This window comes from Triticum aestivum, chromosome 5D, assembly GCF_018294505.1.
Source record: "Triticum aestivum cultivar Chinese Spring chromosome 5D, IWGSC CS RefSeq v2.1, whole genome shotgun sequence".
NCBI lineage: Eukaryota > Viridiplantae > Streptophyta > Magnoliopsida > Poales > Poaceae > Triticum > Triticum aestivum.
The window spans coordinates 534,239,319-534,259,883 of NC_057808.1; the positions used below are offsets into that span (position 1 = coordinate 534,239,319).

Here is a 20,565-nt window from a genome sequence, read left to right on the forward strand (position 1 = left end):
TCTTTTTGGTGCGATTGGATTTGAGAAAAAGACTCTGGCTAGTGCACCCTGACCTGGGCAAGCACGACCCACGAGTGCAACTGATATGATTGTTTCACATTTCCCTTCCTTTTGCTGCCATTGAATTGGAGACACTACTAGCTAGTGCATGTTTCTTTTGCGAATACTAGCTAGCTAGTGCACCTGGGCAAGCACGACCGTGTCTAGCCTAAGTCCACTACCACGGGACATGCACGTGTGCTTTTCAGTTTTTCAGTTCTGGTTGCTCGGCGTGGAAGCCAAGCACCACAGGATGTCAGGATCGGTCTACTACCACAAAGGCTGTGACGACCAGCATTATGCACCCTTCCTTGTCTACGAAATACTTTCCTTTTTCAGTGAAGAGTCTACAAAATACTATAGAATTTCCATCCAATAAAATGTTTGTGGATTGTGGTAAGGACAATTGTTACATCTCATGCATGTTTCTGGATTTTCTATGCTGTGGAATATCTTAGGCACAAGCGACCAACCGTGCAGTTTGCTTTAAAAAAACGATGCTCGCGGACCGTCTTTTACGTCTCATGGCAAAAAATGTCAGCAATTCCAACATGCACTGTCGCTAACTCCAAGTACAGTACAATGGTAGAAATGCCTACCCCAAGAGTGCGCCATGACCCTTATTTTGGTCACATCATGATCATCGATCTAATCCGTGGAAGTTCCATTATCGTCGAAGAATGGCGGGGTCTACTTGACCCCACTACGGATGAATAACATCCCGTGCGAAAAGTGCCAAGTACGCACCCATGTCCCCATCCTTCAAACGAAAAAACGTGAAGGTGTACAATTGGATTCCCATATGTTGTTGATTTCTGCCTTCATAAGAGCAACTCCAATGGGGCGATCCATTTCGTCCGCCGCCGTCCGTTTGGGTTGGCGCGGACAGAAAAGTCGGCTCAACGCACCGATCCAAACGGACGCGCGTCCGCTTTTCGTCCGCGGGCGACCCATTCCCGGCCCATTTTTGAGCCGGATTTCGTCGGCGCGGACACGCGACGGACGCGCGCACGCTCGCCTTCTCCTCTCCCCGGACCCGCTGGTCGGTGGCTCATTGGCCTCCCCCCTTACCCCCCAGCCAAACAACAACCCTCGCCCGCCTCCTTCGTCGTCGCCGCCGCCGCCGCCCTTTTTTGCCGGCGACTCTGTCAGCTGCCGCCGCCTCCACACCCGCCCAACAACGCCGCTCACTCCCCCCGTCGCCCACCACCGCTGTCTTGCCGCCGGGGAGCAAACTGCTTCCCACCGCCGCTCCGCCCACCGCACAGCCGCCTCGCCGCCCCGGCCACGCTCGTCGGACGCCGGCCCACTCGTCGGACGTCTGTAGGGCAGCTAGCTGGTCCGTGCGCGCCACGACTCCCCTCGCCGGCCGTCTCCTTCTTCGACGCCCGCAAGCTGTTAGACAGTTTGCCAAGGTATGAAAATGGACTCCGCCGATGAGTTCTTTTTCCGCAATTTCCTTTACGACTCCGACGATTCGTCGTCCGACTACGAGGAGGAGATATTGGCTGCCGTGTTGGTCCATCACCACCTCCACAGCCAGCGGCCGTTGTTCCGTGGCTCCATTCCGGGCCACCTTCCGGCGTTGAATCGCAACCGAGAGAGCGAGCATTTCCTTCTTTGGAAGGAATACTTTGATACAACAAACCCGTTGTTCAAATATCAAAAAATCTGCTGTCGTTTCCGTATGAGTAGGCATCTTTTTCAACCGTATTAGAGAGGGGGTGGTCGGCTATGATGACTATTTTGAGTGCAATATATGTATCTTCTTTTATTCGTTTGCAAAACTATGTGAAACATTTTTATTTGTATCCGGCTTGTAAAACTATAATATTTTATTCGGTAAACTATGTTATTTGACATTATGTTTGGAATGCAAATCAATGTAATATTGGGCGGCCAGCCGGCCACGCCGCACATATGGGTCGGCGCGTTGGGCGCGCTGCCGACCCAAATCTAAAAGAGGGCAGACGCCGGGCGGGCGGCCGATCCAAACAGACAAAAAGCGAACGAAATCGCCGTCCGTTTAGGTCGGCCCGTTGGAGTTGCTCTAATTTCACCACGGACAACAAAAGTACGGTGATCCAGCTCCACTCACAACATTCCTCCAAAACCACAAAGTCCACAATCTAAAACCTACAAGCAACATCATAACCGCTGATCCTCTGCATAGTGCTCCCCGGGTCAGGTGCCTATCACCACTGGCCAAGCAAAGTATTGTCCATGTTGCCCAACCACTGTCCACTCCACTTCATAGAGCAGCTTTCTGGATCGCCAATTGGAGCCCACCACGTGTCGCTGATGTTCCTTTACACTCCCTCCATCCCACTATAAATGACAGGTGAGGTACACTTGAAAGATCGCACAAAGTCACAGACACTCACTGAAGCACCTAGCTCAAGAAATGGCCAAGGGAGCGGTGATGCTTCTTGTGCTATTCACGGTGCTGTCGGCGGTGAGCGAAGCCCAGCTGCAGCACCGGGCCGGTCACAGGACCTTGTCCCACGGGCATCGCCGGTCCGCCGACCCAGCGGCGCCGACACATCTCCACTTCTTCTTCCACGACACCGTGAGCGGCGCGTCTCCGTCGGCGGTGCGGGTGGTGGGTCCGGCCGACCCGTCATCGCGGACCTTCTTCGGGATGGTGAACGTGATGGACGACCCGCTGACCGAGGGCCCGGAGCCCGACTCGGCGGCCGTCGGCCGCGCCCAGGGCCTGTACATGGGGGCGGACCAGGCGGAGCTGGGCTTCCTGCAGACCATGAACCTCGTGCTCACCTCCGGCCCCTACAACGGCAGCACGCTCGCCGTGCTCGGACGCAACTGCCCGCTCACCGACGTCCGCGAGATGCCCGTCGTCGGCGGCACCGGCGCCTTCCGCTTCGCCCGCGGGTACGCGCAGGCCCGGACCCACTGGCTCGACTTCAAGACTGGCGACGCCACCGTCGAATACGACGTCTACGTCATGCACTAGCATGAAAATGCTTCAAAGGCTTTTATTTTCCTCGTTTGTTTACTTCCGGTTATGCTTTGCTTTGAGATTTGGGCGTTTTCTTTGTCCTAAATATCGGTGCCTTTTTTTTTGGGTTAACTGCCTGTCAAGTTGCAAGAATAAGTGGCCCTATGTGAAACAGTGAAAGGCGTATACTTTTTTTATTATTGAAACTTTTCTATCGTACTTTTTTTTTTGCTCGAGAGATGCAAAAGCCTTGCATTTTGAAATTTTGATGCATTGATGTGTAAGATCAAAGACACAAATTTGCAGGGGCACGCACCTGCCAAGGCCTGCCCGGCCGCTCGATTATCTTGCGATTCACGAAGTAGTTGGATCCCGCACGAGGGCACGGTAAGTTTTGAGTTTCAGTCATTGAAACTTACGATTTTTCATCCGAACTTTGAGATTTTCTCGCTCTCTTTTACCAAGTTTCATAGATAAATTTTGAAGACATTTTTTTCTCGGTTGCAGGCACAAATATCATGATTTTATCAGTCGCTCGTACTAAGTTTTAAGAGTTGAAATTTGACGTTCATTTTCATAATTCATCAAATATATTTAAATTGGATCTTATTTGAGAATCCTCGTCAGTCCTCACGAGAAACGCGAATACGAAAACAAAACTTAATTAGGACTTTTCTTTCAAAGATATAAAAGTTTAAAAATCGGAAGCCAAAAATAAGAGCACGCACGAGGGACTACGTGGCATGAGACCTGCGTGCCACAAATCCTCGTCGAGATCAAACAAAGGTAATGTCCAATGGTTACAACATGACTTCTCTAACCAGTAGACACTGCCATCGCCAAAAGCAACATCGCGAGGCCTCTTGATTGCCTTGTCATTGTTTGTTCAGAAACTAATAATTTCCAATTATTATGGAGAAACCGACTTCTTACAGATTAGCTCACTGCGCTCTTCGTTTCACAATGTAGTGTATATTTTGGAGAAAAATGCTTATATGGTCCTTAAACTTGGCGGTGATGTCCACAATGATCCTCAAATTAAGCAAATTCTTCAATATAGTCCCAAAAGTTGAGAACACCGCTTCAAATACAGTCCTTAAATTTCGCGAACCGATCCTGCGATACGTCTCACACACCTTTGTTGTACACCGCGCATAAGGGATTTTTGCTGAAAGCCACCTTAGATTTTATTTAATTACATAAAACCCCTAAAATTAGAAATGTGAGTCCCACATGTCAATATGAGAGTTATTTTCTCAGAAATTCCGACATTATCCGGTTTAAACAGCGGTGCGATGAGCGCAAAAAATTCACTCATTACCTCACGCAAATGCAATCTAGGCCTTGCCACGCCACGCAGGAATGGTTTTACCGTGTGGATGTGCATGGAGATATTGGCCTACTATATCTCATCGATACATCCAATAAGTTGCATATGATGTATTTACACTAATGAGAGCAGGGGCAAAGGGACATAACTGTATTATACTGAGACAAAACCGTTCAACAAATGCACGCATTGTTTGGCTCCTCGTGCAACGGCTGAATCTTCGATCAACCCACTTGATATTAAATGTGGTAGCAATGAAATGCCTCAAACGAGATCTTTTAGAAAAGGAGGATCAAACCCCGGTGTCTCAAACAACATAGTATCTTGTGGTTACCTTTCTGTAATTAGAACTGACCTAATGGTTATAAAAGTGAAAGTAGATGACCTTTTGCAAAGTATTCCTAGTGACATAAAGGGGGGTATTCACATGTCTATATATGCTCATTTTTACGTGTCTCCATATTTTTGAGAGATATTACGAACCTATGAACAAGAACCCCTTCAAATAAAATACCCACATCAAACATGCATTGCGTACATAAAAAGCTAGCAAGTATTCTTATTTTCTCGACATGGCGAATCAAAGGCCAACATGCCAAATAAAATTAAAAAGCCAACATGTAGCCAGGATGTGTTATTGGAGGACACCAGTCAAGCTTGGATGAATCTTCAGAAGGGAAGTTGGTACCTCGCAAAATAAAAATATTTGTGTGGGAGGGGGTACACCAACTATTGAAGTGTGTGGGTGGTGGCCGGAGGGGGGGGGGCATAGCCCCCTATCCTATATACATGACGTTGTCGAAGAAGAAATCGGTGGAGCCTTCGATCTGTTAATCATAGTACATCTGCCTATGATCCTTGGCATAAAGGGTTCCCTGGTAGCCGAGGATGGGGCACAGGTAGACGACATACCTGTCAGACTCAGGCATGAGTGTCCCTGCCCGGTTCTTTCTTGGCACTCGTGTCGTGAGCGATGAAGCCTTGTCCTAGAATTATAACTCTCGCAAGCTAAACGAGTAGCTCATTTCTCGGCTCAAACTCGTTGGCTAACGAGTCGATCTGAGTTTTTATCTGAGCTCATTGAACGAGTCAAGTGAATGAGTTACTTGTTTAACTCGTCAAGCTCGTTAATTAGAAAGAACATAAGTTAAGCATCAATATTGTTGTCATTTGCGGCGTGCAATATGTGCCTCTTTGGAGTAAAAAAATTATTGTTATGATTTGTGAAGAAAATTGTGTGTTAACTTTTTATTAGAGTATGACATATATGATAACTATACTTTAATGTTCACATATTACAACATCTTACTCGCGATTTGCGCAAGGCAAATAGAGTCTAATTTGAGCTTGTTATGTTAACGAATCCAGCTAAGCTAACTTGCTTATGTCTATGAATTGAGATTATGTAATTTCGAAGCCAACAACCCATCTTTTTTTCTTTTGCCAATTAGCCCACAACCTATCTAAGGACGCTATCTCATTAGTATAGGCCGGCATATTTGGGTTATCACTCCCTGTAACACTAATTTGACGCATGTAAACAGTTTGATTAATTAGTAAAGCTTAGCGGGGTTGTCTAAAAAAACCAGCTCGCACAAATGTTGATGTGCATAGATCTAAATCTGACCGAGACCGTGTTAATTTTCTTTTTGACAATAGATACTGTGTTGAATCTTCTTTTATTTTTCTGACGGTAAACACTGTTTTAAATCCTAGCAGACTAAGATTTAGGAAAACTGTTTGTTTTTTTTTTTGAAAGAGCAAAACTGTACTCTCTCTGTTTCAGAATATAAGGTGTATTGATTTCTTTGCAAGTCAATCATTTGAATATTTGATCAAGATTATAGAATAAAATAACAACATTTGTAATACCTATATTTTTCTAAAAACTTTGTCAAACATACACTCATTTGACTTTTTTAAATACACCTCATGTAAAGAAACGAAGGGAGTATTGTTATAATACTATTATTGGAGCAAATGTTATTATACTACCGCCAAGGTCACATGAGCAACAATAAAAACATGAGATGCCACATAATACTCACTCCGTATTTTAGTCCGTGTATAAGATTTGTATGTCAAACTTCATAAAGTTTGATCAGCTTTATGGGAAAAAAATATGAACAATCATAATATAAAATCAGTATCATTAGATGCATCACGGAATTAACTTTTATATTATATAACTTTAGTGTGGTATAGATAAAATATGAAACTACTTTTCATGATGGATCAAATGATATAAACTACTTTTCGAATTTTACAAAAACTCGGTCAAACGTGCACCCATTTGACTTTTTTCTAAATACACCATATATAAAGAAACGAAGGGAGTATTGTTATAATACTATTATTGGAGCAAATAGTATTATATTATCGCCAAGGTCACATGAGCAACAATAAAAAAACATGACATGCCACATAATGCAGACTGTTTTTTTTTAGTCTGCGTATAAGATTTGTTTGTCAAACTTCATAAAGTTTGATCGACTTTATGGGAAAAAAATATCAACAATCACAATATAAAATCAATATCATTAGATGCATCACGAAATTAACTTTTATATTATATAACTTTAGTGTGGTATAGATGTTGGTATTTTTAATGTAAATTTAATCAAGCTTTACTATATTTGACTTCGGATAAATTTTATATGCAGAGTAGAAAGAAACGGAGAGAGTAATATAGAAATCCAACATAGGCCAAGCCACTCCAATTACACGGCGGGTACGTACGTATTTACATGGTTATAAAGCTAGCCGAGCAAACTAGCTAAAGGTGACGATCAGTCGGCGGCGGCGGCGCCTTGCCCAACGCCTGCTCCCTCGCGGCGCTGCGGCGGCGGCGGTTCGTTGAGGAACGCCCAGCTGCTCCTCGTCCACCTGCATGCACACAACCAGGGTACGTACGTCATCGATGCACGTACACATGCATCCATGCATGATGCATGTTACAAATATGTACTCAAGCAGCTCATGCTAAGGTATATGTACCAGTCGCGGCTTGTGCTGGGGCTATCCGTCATCGCCGGAGGCGACGAACGGACCTGAGACAGAGTCGACGGACGCGGGGTCGACCTCGACAGCGGCGAGGTGACGACGGTCAGGCCGCCGATAACATTGTCCTCGGGCGCCGGCTTCTTGTGCTGCCTCCAAAATGGCCTCCACGTCCTCCTTGGTCAGCGACCGGTTCCTCATGAAACGAACTGCATAGACGCATGTATGTACTATCAGGGCTAATTATTTGACGAGCTGCTCTCGCACCGTCGATGATGGTGGACGGTTGCACACGGCGATAGATAGTGTACACGTTTGTGGCGGTCGTCGAGCGCCCATATCGACCTCTAGCAACTCGACCTGCTAGCGTGGAAGCGTGGTCGACGAGCATGCACACGAAGTGATCGATCGGTTGTTTTTTTTTTAATGTTGGTAGTTGTTCTACCAAATTCATTGATCATGGGGAAAGAGTAACAGCAGCGCCGAAAAAGGCAAAGACATCGAAGAAACGATGCCATTAAAAGGAAAAAAGATGCACAAAAGGGTCCTCAACCCGGGTCAAAAGGAATTCCAGCTCCTGTCATGTTTCACATAGTGATTTCGTCCTTCAGTCGTTGCACGAAGGTGCGCATGTCCATCCGTAAGTCCTGGAAAATCCGTCGGTTGCACGGTTGTGAATACTAGTACTTGTGATAAGGAAGCCTCAGTACTCTGCAGGTCATTTTATACTCGCTTGCTAGCATTAGCATGCATGGATAAGCCTGAGCTGTCCAAGCAGGGAGCTTTCCCAGTGCTGCGTGTCTGCCATGCACGCGCCTGCGAGTCAGGGCGTGCGTGCGTGCTGGTGCGTATGCGTGCGGCTCCTTTCGTCGTCATCCTCTCCATCGTCCTGTTCAGCCGTCCGTCGGTCTCTAGTTTATGCTGCAGGGTCATCGTTGTCGGCAGCTCTGGACGCTAGCTGCGCGTGCACTGCCCTGCACCGCATGCGTACATTCGTTGCGCGGCGACACGAACGCGGCCAATTACGGCCACCTCACATACGAGGACGGCGCCGAAATGAAAACAGAGAGAGAGAGAGAGAGAGAGGAGAATGGTGAATGGACATCGTCACAAGTGCGACGGTCTAGATCGTATGCAGTAATAACTGACAAGTAGACACATGAAGCACAAGGATTGTCACATGATGAGACCATGGTCATACCGCCGAGTCATACATACGTTGATACATACACGATCCCACCATGGAACATACTTACATATGTACTGTATACAGCTACAGACTCTTCGAGTACTACACCACCCTGCCTCTGCCTGATGATCCCTGGCGCGCCCAAAAACAAAAGATCCACCCACCAGGATACAGGGATTCGGCTGTTAGCAGAACCGGACCTACTAACATACTGCTACTTGCAACTACGTAGTTGGACCTCACACCGGCAGCACCAACACCACTACAGAATACACTACAGATCCACCCAGCAGGATACAGGGATTAAGCAGCTTCAGCCTCCAAGTTCACTTCAGAGAGCAGAGCACAACACACACGCGTCGGCGTGGATCAGAGATGCACGGTGACGGTAGTGGTGACGGTGACGACGACGCTGCCGGAAGAGCCCCAGAAAGCGTCCGGCACGAATAGGAAGTGTCGGGGCCGGTACCCCTCCAGCCGGCGGACGTACTGCACTTTCCCCGACGCCGCCAGCGAGGGCGACCCAGTCCCAGGCTCAGGCTCGTCGCGCGTCACCACCATCCTGTACTCAACTTCCTCGTCTTCTTGGCCGGGCTTGGGATGTGGGCAGATGCGGACCAGCGACAGCGAGCGCCCAGCCAGGACGTCGCCGCCGTTGAGCAGGAGGATCACGCTCACCCTGTCGCCGTGAAGGAGCGCGTGGACAGCAGGCTCGTCCCGCCGCAGAGTGACGCTCGCGCCCCGGAGCAGGCCGCCTGTGTCACAGTTGGGCGCCGGCGCCAGCGCGTGCTCGTCGCGGACGTGGTCGTAGAGCAGGGCGCCGCGGTAGGCGCAGCCGTCGAACGGGCAGCTGTAGGGCGCGTATGGGCACGCCTCCTCCTCGTGGCTCCGCAGCTCCGTGAACTTGACCGTCTCCTCGCAGCCGTGCCTGCTGAACTTGCATGGCCTGGCCATGCCGGCGAGGACCTTCTCCATCGCCCGGCAACGGATGTCGCCGATGCGCTCGTGGCAGCAGGAGCACTTGCGGTCATGCCGATGCAGCAGTTGCCGCACGCCGCATGCCCGTTCTTGCACTGCTCATCAATCAAGTTATTAGAGAGACAAACAAACTATTATTGGCATGGTTCTGCGCAAGGATTGAACAAAATCATGCTGCGACTAATGCAGAAGTTACGTTTTTGGGACACTTGCCATGAAAATCTGCGAATCAAAAGGCAGGGAGCAGATTTCACATTCAAGCGTGTCCATGTCGTGGGAGAAAACATTGCTCGTCTCTAACTCTTCCTGCGGCGCCATCGTGCTGTCTGGAGTTTCGGCGCTGATTTTCGCCTTCTTGGAAGCGCTCCTCTTTCGCCCCATCACGTACGTACGCGTAGCCTGGCAAAAGCAAACAACGACGACGGTTCAGCAACATGAACACCAAGCAGCATAGGAGCAGAAGAAGTAGCATTGCATCGCATCAGCGTGCTCGCCTGAATGAATGGAGGTTGAGGCGGAGAAATCTGTGCAGCGGGAGGCGGAGGCCCGTCGTGTTTGGCGATGTCTCCGGTTGGCCAGCGTCGGCTGGCCAACTCCTGCGCGGCCGTGTTTTCATAGGCAAGCACGAAAGCACTGGACGACCAACGTGGCCACACGGCAGGACATGGCAGGGAACAACTGGACACGTGAACACGCCGCTTAATGTTCGGGCGCCACGCAGACCCACACGCGGCGTGGTAAAAAAGGTCCGTGTAGACAAGTGTGCCAGCACGGGGCTGTTGTGCTGTGAGATTATCAACTTCCAAGGTAAAAGCTTCTTATCCTTTTGAGCCGCAACTAGAATATTCTCTCCGTTTTTTCAGTCCGCATAAAAAATTTGTCTTAAATAAAACATAATAAAATTAAACAAAATATAGAGAAAAATATCAACGCCACAATATTAAATCGATGCCGATGCATCAGTGAATTAACTTTGTTATTGCATATTTCTAACATTGTAGATGTTCATAATTTTGTACTCCATTCGATCCAAATTAATTGTGTAACTTTTATACAACTCATCGATGGGACTATATAAATTTGATCAAACTTTGTAAAGTTTGACTTATATTAAATTTTACTCCCTTCGTATAGAAACGGATGCATCTGGACGTATTTTAGTTCCAAATATATTTATTTTAATCAATTTCTGCGACAAGTAATACGTGACAGAAAGAGTATATGTGAAGTAAAAAAACCAAGGGAGTATTTCTCAAAGCAAAACATCGATGGGGTGATTGCGTTCTCACGTCCTTCTATCCTTCCTTTTTTTCCGTATAATCCCTCTTCTTTATATATTTCCTTAAAAAGCAGGGAGGCTCTTCCTGACTTCATAGATTTTCTTCACACAGTACAGATACATACATTTATACATACACATAGATACATATACTTATGAATGCACGCATGAGAATCCTACCCGCATCTTCGATAGACCGAGCGGCACATCTTCTTGAGATTCATGAAGGCACAATAGGCGTCTCTGTAATCGACGAGAACGTCCTTTTGAACGAACATCGTAGAAAATGCTGAAGTAAATTCAGGAAAAAATGAGCACCAGTGCTAAGTGTAGAAATTAAACCCTCGTGGGCTAGTCAACTACAAAAAATCACTTCTTTGAGTTATTTGGACTCTTTGGTTGGTCTCAAAACTGAGCTATCTTCTGATCCGTCCAAAGGGAAAGTGGTTATTTCATATGGCAAACCGGTGCATCAATCACATGCGATAATGATGCAAGAGGTACAACCCAAGTGGTGTCCCCCTGTTAGTGGTTGGGTTAAAATAAATACCGATGGTTCATTTGCTGTGGGATGGTACTGCTGGTGCGGGTATGGTTCTAAGAGATGTCAAGGGCAAGATGATATTCTCATGCTGTAGGGTGTCGTTTTCATGTCGTGAGGCTCTCGAAGCTGAATTGTGTGCGTGCATGGAAGGTCTCTTTCGCCCTACAAAGAAGTGACTTACCTATCATAATTGAGATGGATTCTATAGTTGCTGTCAAGTTGATCCAAGGCCGGGAAGAGGATAGAACAATCTACGCTTCTCTCATTAAAGAAATTAGGCATCTTTTGTCTCTTCGTGATTCTTGTATTACTCATGTTAATCGTACTCAGAATAATGTTAGTGATAGTTTAGCTAAGCTTGGTAGAGGTGAGGGCAGAACTATAACTTGGTTAGGGTCTGGCCCAGAAGTTGCTTTGTCTTTAGCTTTTGATGATGGTAAGGATCTTGTGATTGAGTAATACAAGTTTTCACCTGAAAAAAAAACTACAAAAAATATAATCATCTGACCTAGGCTCGGTTCTTCCACTACATAAATATGAAGTGGAATACGATGGCACTTCCTCGAGAATCCTCCCAAACGAGGCCCGGGCCAAGATCGCGACATCGGGATGTGTCGACTCGACTAGAACCTACCAGCCCACCCTCACATCGCATCTAGTCACCATGGTGTGCACGAACTGGCCACTCATCGACGACCAACCCAGAAGATTGCATCTGGGATGGCTATATCTCGAACGACGACGCTGAAAGATAATAAGCGTTCCTACTCCCTCGAGGGGAGCCGCGTCTCGTATATATTGATGTGGGGCAGAAGCCTTGCCTTGGCGTACAAGAGATATTACAGGAGTTTAAGTAGAACAAGGAATAGGAAGGAGGTTGAGATTACAACGCAACGGGTTACAGAAATATTCTCTAACACCCTCCCTTAATCTTAAGTATCCTAGATTAAGATTACTCTTGAACTCCTCAAATGGTCTTGCTGGTAATGCCTTTGTAAAGCCGTCTGCTACTTGATCCTTGGAGGGAATAAACCGTATCTCGAGTTTCTTTGCTGCAACTCTTTCTCGCACAAAGTGAAAATCAATTTTGATGTGCTTTGTCCTTGCATGAAACACAGGATTTGCAGACAAATATGTTGCTCCCAAGTTATCACACCATAAACATGAGATACGATTCTTCTTGATTCCCAATTCTTCAAGAAGTGATTCAACCCAAATGATTTCAGCAGTTGCATTCGCCAAGGACTTGTATTCAGCTTCTGTACTTGACCGTGACACAGTGGCTTGCTTTCTAGCACTCCAAGAAATAAGATTAGACCCAAAGAATACTGCAAAGCCTCCAGTTGATCTTCTGTCATCACTGCATCCTGCCCAGTCAGCATCAGAGAATGCACTCACAAGAGAGGAATTAGAACGTTTGAAATGAAGTCCTATTCCCATAGTATGCTTCACATATCTTACAATCCTCTTGACAGCTGACCAATGTGCAGAAGTAGGTGCATGCAGATATTGACAAACCTTGTTGACAGCAAATGAGATATCTGGATGTGTGAGAGTTAGATATTGTAATGCTCCCACAGTACTCCTATACCTTGTGCTTTCCTCCTCCTAAAGTGGCACACCTTCATATGCTGAAAGTTTTTCTGAGGAAGACAAAGGTGTAGGAACTGGCTTACAATTTTTCATTCCCATGCGAGACAGAAGCTCAATGATATATTTCTCCCGATTTAACACAATTCCATCTTGAGTTTTCTTGACCTCAATACCTAGGAAGAAATGCAAATCACCTAGGTCCTTCAAGGCAAACTCTGAGCTCAAGTCATGCAGAAGTGCATTAGTAGCATTTTGTGAAGAACTTGCAACTATGATATCATCAACATATATAAGCACAAAAATGACTACTCCAGCCTTGTTATAAATAAACAAAGATGTATCAGCTTTGGAGGCAATGAAACCAAGATATTTCAACTGTAAGCTCAATCTGGAGTACCATGCTCTGGGTGCTTGTTTTAAACCATAGAGTGCTTTGTCAAGCTTGCAAACATAATGTGGTGACTTCTTATCCTCATAACCAGGTGGTTGTCTCATAAACACTTCCTCTTCTAGAATACCATGCAAAAACGCATTCTGTACATCTAGCTGTCGTAGACTCCAACCCTTGGATACAACAATGGCTAGCACAAGTCTGATAGTCGCAGCTTTAACAACAGGATTGAAAGTGTCCTCATAATCAATACCATAACGTTGTTTAAAACCCTTTGCAACTAGACGTGCTTTGTACCTGTCAATGGAGCCATTTTCCTTCTTTTTAATTTTGTAAACCCATTTGCAATCGATGATATTTTTACCTTTCTGATTTGGTACAAGATGCCATGTCTTGTTCCTCATAAGTGCAGAGTATTCCTCATCCATTGCCTACTTCCACTTAGGATCATCAAGTGCACTATTCAATGTTGTTGGTTCTCCTGAAATACACAACATTCCATACGGTATAGTCCCATCTTTTCTTATTTTAGAATTTCGTATACCTTTCTGTAACCGAGTCATAACTCGTGAAGGAGTCGTTGGCTGGACCACAGGAACACTTGCCACAGAAGATCCTGAGGAATCTGGATGCACAGGAGAATTTGACACCTCCTGTACAGAGGATCCCTTAGCCGTTGGTGTAGCCGCCGGTGTGGCCACCTCCTCTGAGTGCACACGGGTGCCAGCCACCCGAGCCGACACAGCGGATCGACCGCCCGACCGCGGTTGCAGGCGCACGCTGGGCGAGGGGGATCCAGCCCCGCGGCTGGTCCCGCCTGCTGCTGATGTGGCGGCGCGGGAGTGGCGCGCGCTGGGCGAGGGAGATCCGGCCCCGCAGCTGGTCCCGCCTGCTGCTGAATCAGCGCTGCGGTTGGTGGGGGCGCGATCCGAGGCTGATTTGGTTGCGTGATCCGAGGTCTGCACGCGCACAGGAGTTGCGGGCGCCGCCGGATCAGCTTCGTCATCCGTGCCAGGTTCGTCTCCTTCCTCAGCATGAAATATAAGATCATCTTGGGCTATATTTTCGAAATTTTGATCATTTTGAGCGCCGTTTTCACCAGGGACCTGCACAGGCAATAGAGAAGAACCAGTACTAGCAGGAATATCATCACTTTGATTAGTACAACTGTCGCCCCCATTATCAAAAGACCGAAGATGTGGAGGAAGAAGGAGGATTTCCTTGCGGAGAAGTGCACCGGCATTGGGATGAAGGGAAGCAAAAGGAAACACGGACTCATCAAAAACAACATCTCTGGATATGTAGACCCTACCAGTAGGAACATCGAGACATTTAACTCCTTTATGCATGGGACTATAGCCTAAGAAGACACACTTTTTGGAGCGAAAAACGAGCTTGCATGTGTTGTAGGGTCTAAGGTTGGGCCAACATGCACAACCGAAAACACGAAGAGATGTGTAGTTGGGTGTGACACCAAAGAGTCGTGTAATGGGTGTTTCAAATTTGAAGACTTTACTTGGAAGCAAATTGATAATATATGTGGCAGTTAAGAATGCTTCATCCCAGAATTTGAGTGGCATGGATGCATTTGCTAGCAATGCTAGCCCCATATCAACTATGTGACGGTGCTTTCTTTCAGCAGATCCGTTTTGTTGGTGAGCATGAGGGCAAGAAACATTATGTGAAATACCAAGTTTTTGGAAGAAAGAGTACAATTTTTCATACTCACCACCCCAGTCACTTTGCATAGCAATGATTTTGGAGTTCAGTTTGCGTTCAACAAGATTTTGGAAATTAATGAAGACTTGAAATACATCAGATCGTTTCTTTAACAAGTAAATCCAAGTAAATTTACTATAGTCATCAATAAAGCTTACATAGTAAGAAAATCTCCCAACTGAAGTAGGGGCTGGCCCCCATACATCTGAAAATATAAGTTGTAGAGGAGTAGTAGACACACTAGGAGAGATGGGGTAAGGTAATTGATGACTTTTTGCTTGTTGACACGGATAACAAACTGACTCAACACTATTCTCATAAGAGAGTTTATTTTTGCTAAGAACATATTTAACTATGACTGAAGATGGATGACCTAATCGACTATGCCACCTTGATGATGATGGCTTGGTGACAATGTTTGCTTGTTTATTGGACCACGAAGATGATGATGATGATATGAGTGGATAGAGGCCTCCCACGCACCGTCCTCTAAGAATGATTCTCCTTGTTCTCAAGTCCTTAACCAAGAAAAAGTAAGGATAGAATTCTATAAGAACATTGTTATCAAGGGTGAATCGCTGAACAAAAACAAGATTTTTGGAAGTTTGAGGAACATGCAAGACATCTTTAAGGAGCAAAATTTTCATGGGGTTTTTAACAATTGAACTACCAATGTGGGTGATATTCATACCAGAACCGCTTGCCGTGCGAATTTGGTCGCCTCCGTTGTATTTCTCCCGTATTGTCAACTTGTCAAGTTCACCCGTGATGTGATTTGTTGTTGCACTGTCGGCGTACCAATTGGTGTCCATGCCATAGGAGACAGCATGCGCCTCCTTTTCTTCTTGATCATTCTCCTCATAGCGCCACCAGCAGACACGTGGACCTCCTGGATGATGTCTGTAGCATATCTCGCACTCAGGATAGTCATGCTGCTGCTCGCGTACCTGTTGTTGCTGTTGCTGTCGAGGGCGTCCTTTGAATCCGCCGCCTCTATTTGCAGGAGAGGGCTGGCGGTCACCGCGGTCACCGCGGCCGCACCCTCTTCCTCCTCGCCCGCGGGGTCTGCCACGGGACTGGCCGCGGCCTCTGTAGACGGCGTTGGCAGATGAATGAAACCCGCCTGAAGACGAGTCTCCCAACATCTCCATCCTCTGATCAAAGGCGGAGATCTGAGCAAAGAGGTCGTCAGCGGTGATTGTGTTCTTGACAGCGCCGATCGCCGCCACCATGGAGTCGTAGTCGCGGTCGAGTCCTGCCAGCATGTAGTCCACCATCTCCGGATCAGAGACGGGACGACCAGCGGCAGCTAGTTCATCCCAAGGCTCTTCATCTTCGCCATATACGCCGAGCTCGACATTGTGCCCTTCTTGGTGTTGGTGATCGCGATCCTCAGATTGGTGATCCGGGACTGTGATTGCGAGGCGAAGAGATTGTTCACCGTCGTCCAGAGCTCATAGGTGGAGTCCTTCCCGACGACTTGCGCAAGGATTTCTGGAGACATGGAGTTGAGAAGATATGACAGGACCTGCTGGTCTTTGGCGATCCAGGGCCCGTACAGAGGGTTCGGCTCTAGGGCCGTCGTCTTGTCCGCCTTCGTGATCTCCACAGTCTTGGGCAGAGCGGCGTCAGAGTTGTCCAGGAGCCCGGTTACCTGCACACCTCGCAGGGCTGGGAGCACCTGGGTCTTCCAGAGGATGAAGTTTCCTCTTGCTAGCTTCTCAGATGGCGGCGAACCGAGGTTGAGGGCGACGCCGGCTGAAGAAGCCATGAAGACGATAATATGTGGTTCTAGGGTTTTGGTTTGTGGCTAGATGTATGAGAAGAGGTGGCTCTGATTACCATGAAAGATAATCCTACTCCCTCGAGGGGAGCCGCGTCTCATATATATTGATGTGGGGCAGAAGCCTTGCCTTGGCGTACAAGAGATATTACAGGAGTTTAAGTAGAACAAGGAATAGGAAGGAGGTTGAGATTACAACGCAATGGGTTACAGAAATATTCTCTAACAGACACTACTTCGGCAAGCCACATCTCACTTCTAGAAACGGAGCCGACGACGGCAATGGGATGAGCCCTGCGACAACCTCATCGACAGACGACGATGTGCCAATGCATGTCATCAACCTGGAGCAATTCCTAGTGAAGGCTTCGGGCAGCTCTGGAGGTCGTGACTATCAGTCTTCGTCACCCGACAGCCCTCCCATCGTCGCCAGCACTAGCGGAGCCGCGCCCATGAAAATTGCCCCACTGGCTTAATTGCCTCTGGTCGTCACTACTACAGCAGCCGCCCCATCATCCCCACATAAACCCTAACACCGATAAGTTGGAGCCCTCTTTGCTTAACGGCCCTAGGCACCGGACCCCCGGGGTTTATGACTCCTTGGCCGGCCTCTCGATAGTCACCACACTAACGATGACCCCGTCAATCATCATGGACAAGGCACCGCGACTGCTCAGCATGTTGTTGACAGAAAACGACCCCATGACTATGGCCATGGAGGCCATCATGCAGACCACCATGGCTGCACACCATGACTGCTCAGCATGGAGGCCATCATCAAAGGGAAGCGGCCTGACTTCGAAGATATCAGAGGACTGAACTTCATACAGACATCGCGCAACCTCTAGGCGACTGCGGTCCTGGCCGATAGGCTTCACGCTACCCCAGGCAACCCTAATCTCGTATCCAGGCTTAGGGCGGTGTTGTGAAACGCCGTTGAGACCCAAGAAATGTGAGCCAATGGTGCCTCAGCCTCGCCGACACCGCCAACGTGCCCTTCGCCGCGGGACATCCTCGACAACATAGCCGCCAGGGCTCCCAGAGGTACCCCTAGCGGAGGAGCCCGACAGCCCGCGACAACCGGTTTCGGCTGTCACAGGCCGGAACCCCGTACGCGGAGCACAACCTCCACATTTTCTTTTGTTTTTTTTCAAGAGTACGCCTAGACGTACCATAGCTTTATAGAAGACAGAATTAAAATCACAAGAAATTACCCCTCGCTGCGAACAACGAGCGTAGCACATACCACACCACTCACGACCAAGATTACAGGCGGACAACACCGCAAAGCAAGCTACAACACGGAAGAGCCAATCCTTGGCTGACACACACCGCGTCTCGACCGACACCGGACACCTCCGAAGACCACCACTTTTCATAGAACATCGCTTGTCGACGCACCATCCACTCTGAACGCCTAAGAGGAAGTGGCAAGTGGAAGGCAGAACTTGCTCCGATCTAAGAGAAGCACCGTCTTGGAGACACCAGCGACAAGCGTACGTAGCGCCGCAAAGGACCAACAGAGAACAGCGGCGAACACCGAAGGAGAGCAATAAGGACCCAACCATATCTCCAGACACAAAGCTCCCAACAGAGATACGACGTCGAGGACGCCACCAATGTGCCGATCCAACATCGAATCGAGGCTTTCGCCCGGAGACAACCACCAACTCCAAGTGAGCGAGGGGCATGGCGCACACGCCTCGGCGACGCCTCCAAGAAAGAAATGACACCCACAGGTGCCATCACCGTCGGCCCGACATAAGCCAAGCAAGATTTTCATCCGCGCGAGCGCACATCACCACGCCTCCTGAAGATGGGCAACACCGTCCAATTTGCCTCGCACCGCCGCCACCGCAACTCTAAGCCGAAGTAGCCGCAAAGCTGAGGACCGACGACCGGCTGCATGACCAAGGGGAACCCGGCCACCGCACCAATTTTGTCAGTGACCGGTTTCTCATGAAACGAGCTACATGGATAGATACCATTATTAACGGAAGTGATCTTCTAATCTCGAGCTCAAATACACCCGCATGAAGAGTAAATTCTGAATAAAGTAGTAAAATCTGAATTTTTTTGTGGATCAACATCAACAAGTTTCTAACATCCATAGAGGTGTGTGTAAAAAAAAATCAATGCTCCAAAATGCATCTTGTTTTAGTCCCGAATTTTGTTTTTGGTACTATCTGAGATGCCAAATACAGAAAGTGACGTGTACACATAGTATATCTCCAAGGTTACATGAGCGCCAATACAGAAAGTGACATGCCACATGCTACAGAGATCAAACATTAGCAAAGCCACCACTCCAAGTACACGGCTGGTACGTAGTACTGTACGTATTTACAGGGATAGTACAAAGCTAACTTAGCAAAGTAATTAAAGAGATGATGATCAGACGGCGGCTGCGGCGCCTTGCCCAACGCCTCCTCCCTCGCGCTGCGGCGGCGGCGGCGGCTCGTTGAGGAACGCCCAGCTGCTCCTCGTCCACCTGCATGCACACAACCAGCCGTCCGTGATCGATACATGTACCCATGGATCCATGCATGCTATGAATATGTGCATGTATGAAATCAAGAAGCTCATGCTACTATACTAGGTAAGGTACGTTACGTACCAGTCGCGGCTCGCGCTGGGGCTAGCGGCAGCCTCGCCGTCGCCGTCGCCGTCCACGCTACTCGTCATCACCGGCGGCGACGAACGGACATGAGACAGAGTCGACGGACGCGGGGTCGACTTCGGGCTCCCCTTCTAATTAACCAACACATGCAAGCAGAGTAAAAAAATCAAGTACGTATTTGATACAAGCTTGATTAAGGAGGCCGATGCAAATCCGACGGATGCACGCATGCGGACCGGTTACGTACGCGGGGAGAGGAGGCGACGACGGTCTCGCCGCCGTCAACGTTGTCCTCCGGCGCCGGCTTCTTGTGCTGCCTCCAGAAGGCCTCCACATCCTCCTTGGTCAGCGACCGGTTCCTCATAAAACGAACTGCATACATAGAGGGATGCCATAAGACAAGGCTAATTATGAATCTTGCAACGTGAATTTGCATGCACTATGGATTGTGGATGGTTGTACACGGCGGACGTACCTTTGAGGTCGTCGTCGAGCGCATGGGAGCTCCAGCCAGCCATGAGAGAGCCCATATCCACCTAGCAACAAACTCGATCTTTATCTGGAAAGATGAAATTAACGTGACCAACGAGCATGCACACGAGTGATCGATGGATCGGCGGTGATAAGCCTCAGCGGACAGCATGTCCTTTTATACTCGCTTGCTAGCATGCATGGATAAGTATGAGCTGTCCAGCACGTAGCTTTCGTACACATCGTCGTCGCCCAGTGCTGCGTGTCTGCCATGCACGCGCCTGCGAGTCAGTGCATGCATGCAGGCTGGTGCGTATGCGTGCGGCTCCATTCGTTGTCATCCTCTCGATCGTCCTGTTCGGCCGTCGGCCGGTCTCTAATAGAGCTGTAGGTCATCGTTATCGGCAGCTTTGTACGCTAGCTGCGGGTGCACTGCACTGCATTCCGTACATTTGTTACCGCGGCACGAACATATATACGACGAAAACAGAGGGGATGTCACAAGAGCGACGGGCCGTAACCGTACAGCCACCTCACATACGACGGCGCCGAAATGAAAACAGAGGGGGTGTCAACAAGCTTTCACCCGAAGTTCGCTGGCCTTCGTTTTGAAGAATCAAAATACTAATTAAGTAGCACTCTTTGCAAACATTACTTTCATTTCGCCACT

The 20,565-nt window shown here is 48.0% G+C and overlaps 3 protein-coding genes and 1 pseudogene across 4 annotated transcripts; 1 reads left to right on the forward strand and 3 right to left on the reverse strand.

Moving 5' to 3' along the window:
* Nucleotides 1-2,407: 2,407 nt before the first annotated feature.
* On the forward strand, nt 2,408-3,198 carry LOC123126036 (dirigent protein 22). Its single transcript, XM_044546452.1, has one exon. It carries the CDS (start codon nt 2,444-2,446, stop codon nt 3,011-3,013), a length of 570 nt encoding a protein of 189 aa, XP_044402387.1. The 5' UTR covers nt 2,408-2,443; the 3' UTR covers nt 3,014-3,198.
* Nucleotides 3,199-7,117: 3,919 nt separating this feature from the next.
* On the reverse strand, nt 7,118-8,261 carry LOC123121131 (uncharacterized; annotated as a pseudogene).
* A 265-nt stretch (nt 8,262-8,526) lies between these two features.
* LOC123126038 (uncharacterized) lies at nt 8,527-10,121 on the reverse strand. Of its 2 annotated transcripts, XM_044546453.1 has the most exons (3): nt 9,990-10,121; nt 9,692-9,894; nt 8,527-9,590 (listed from the first exon to the last, which is right to left on the reverse strand). In XM_044546453.1, exons 2-3 carry the CDS (start codon nt 9,780-9,782, stop codon nt 8,887-8,889), a joined length of 795 nt encoding a protein of 264 aa, XP_044402388.1. In that variant the 5' UTR covers nt 9,783-9,894; nt 9,990-10,121; the 3' UTR covers nt 8,527-8,886. The 2 variants fall into 2 exon arrangements, with proteins under 2 accessions (XP_044402388.1, XP_044402389.1); XM_044546454.1 differs by lacking the exon at nt 9,990-10,121 and having other exon boundaries at nt 9,709-9,842.
* Nucleotides 10,122-18,927: 8,806 nt separating this feature from the next.
* On the reverse strand, nt 18,928-20,037 carry LOC123126039 (uncharacterized). The gene is made up of 4 exons (XM_044546455.1): nt 19,900-20,037; nt 19,672-19,796; nt 19,422-19,555; nt 18,928-19,295 (listed from the first exon to the last, which is right to left on the reverse strand). Exons 1-4 carry the CDS (start codon nt 19,952-19,954, stop codon nt 19,199-19,201), a joined length of 411 nt encoding a protein of 136 aa, XP_044402390.1. The 5' UTR covers nt 19,955-20,037; the 3' UTR covers nt 18,928-19,198.
* Nucleotides 20,038-20,565: the final 528 nt, after the last annotated feature.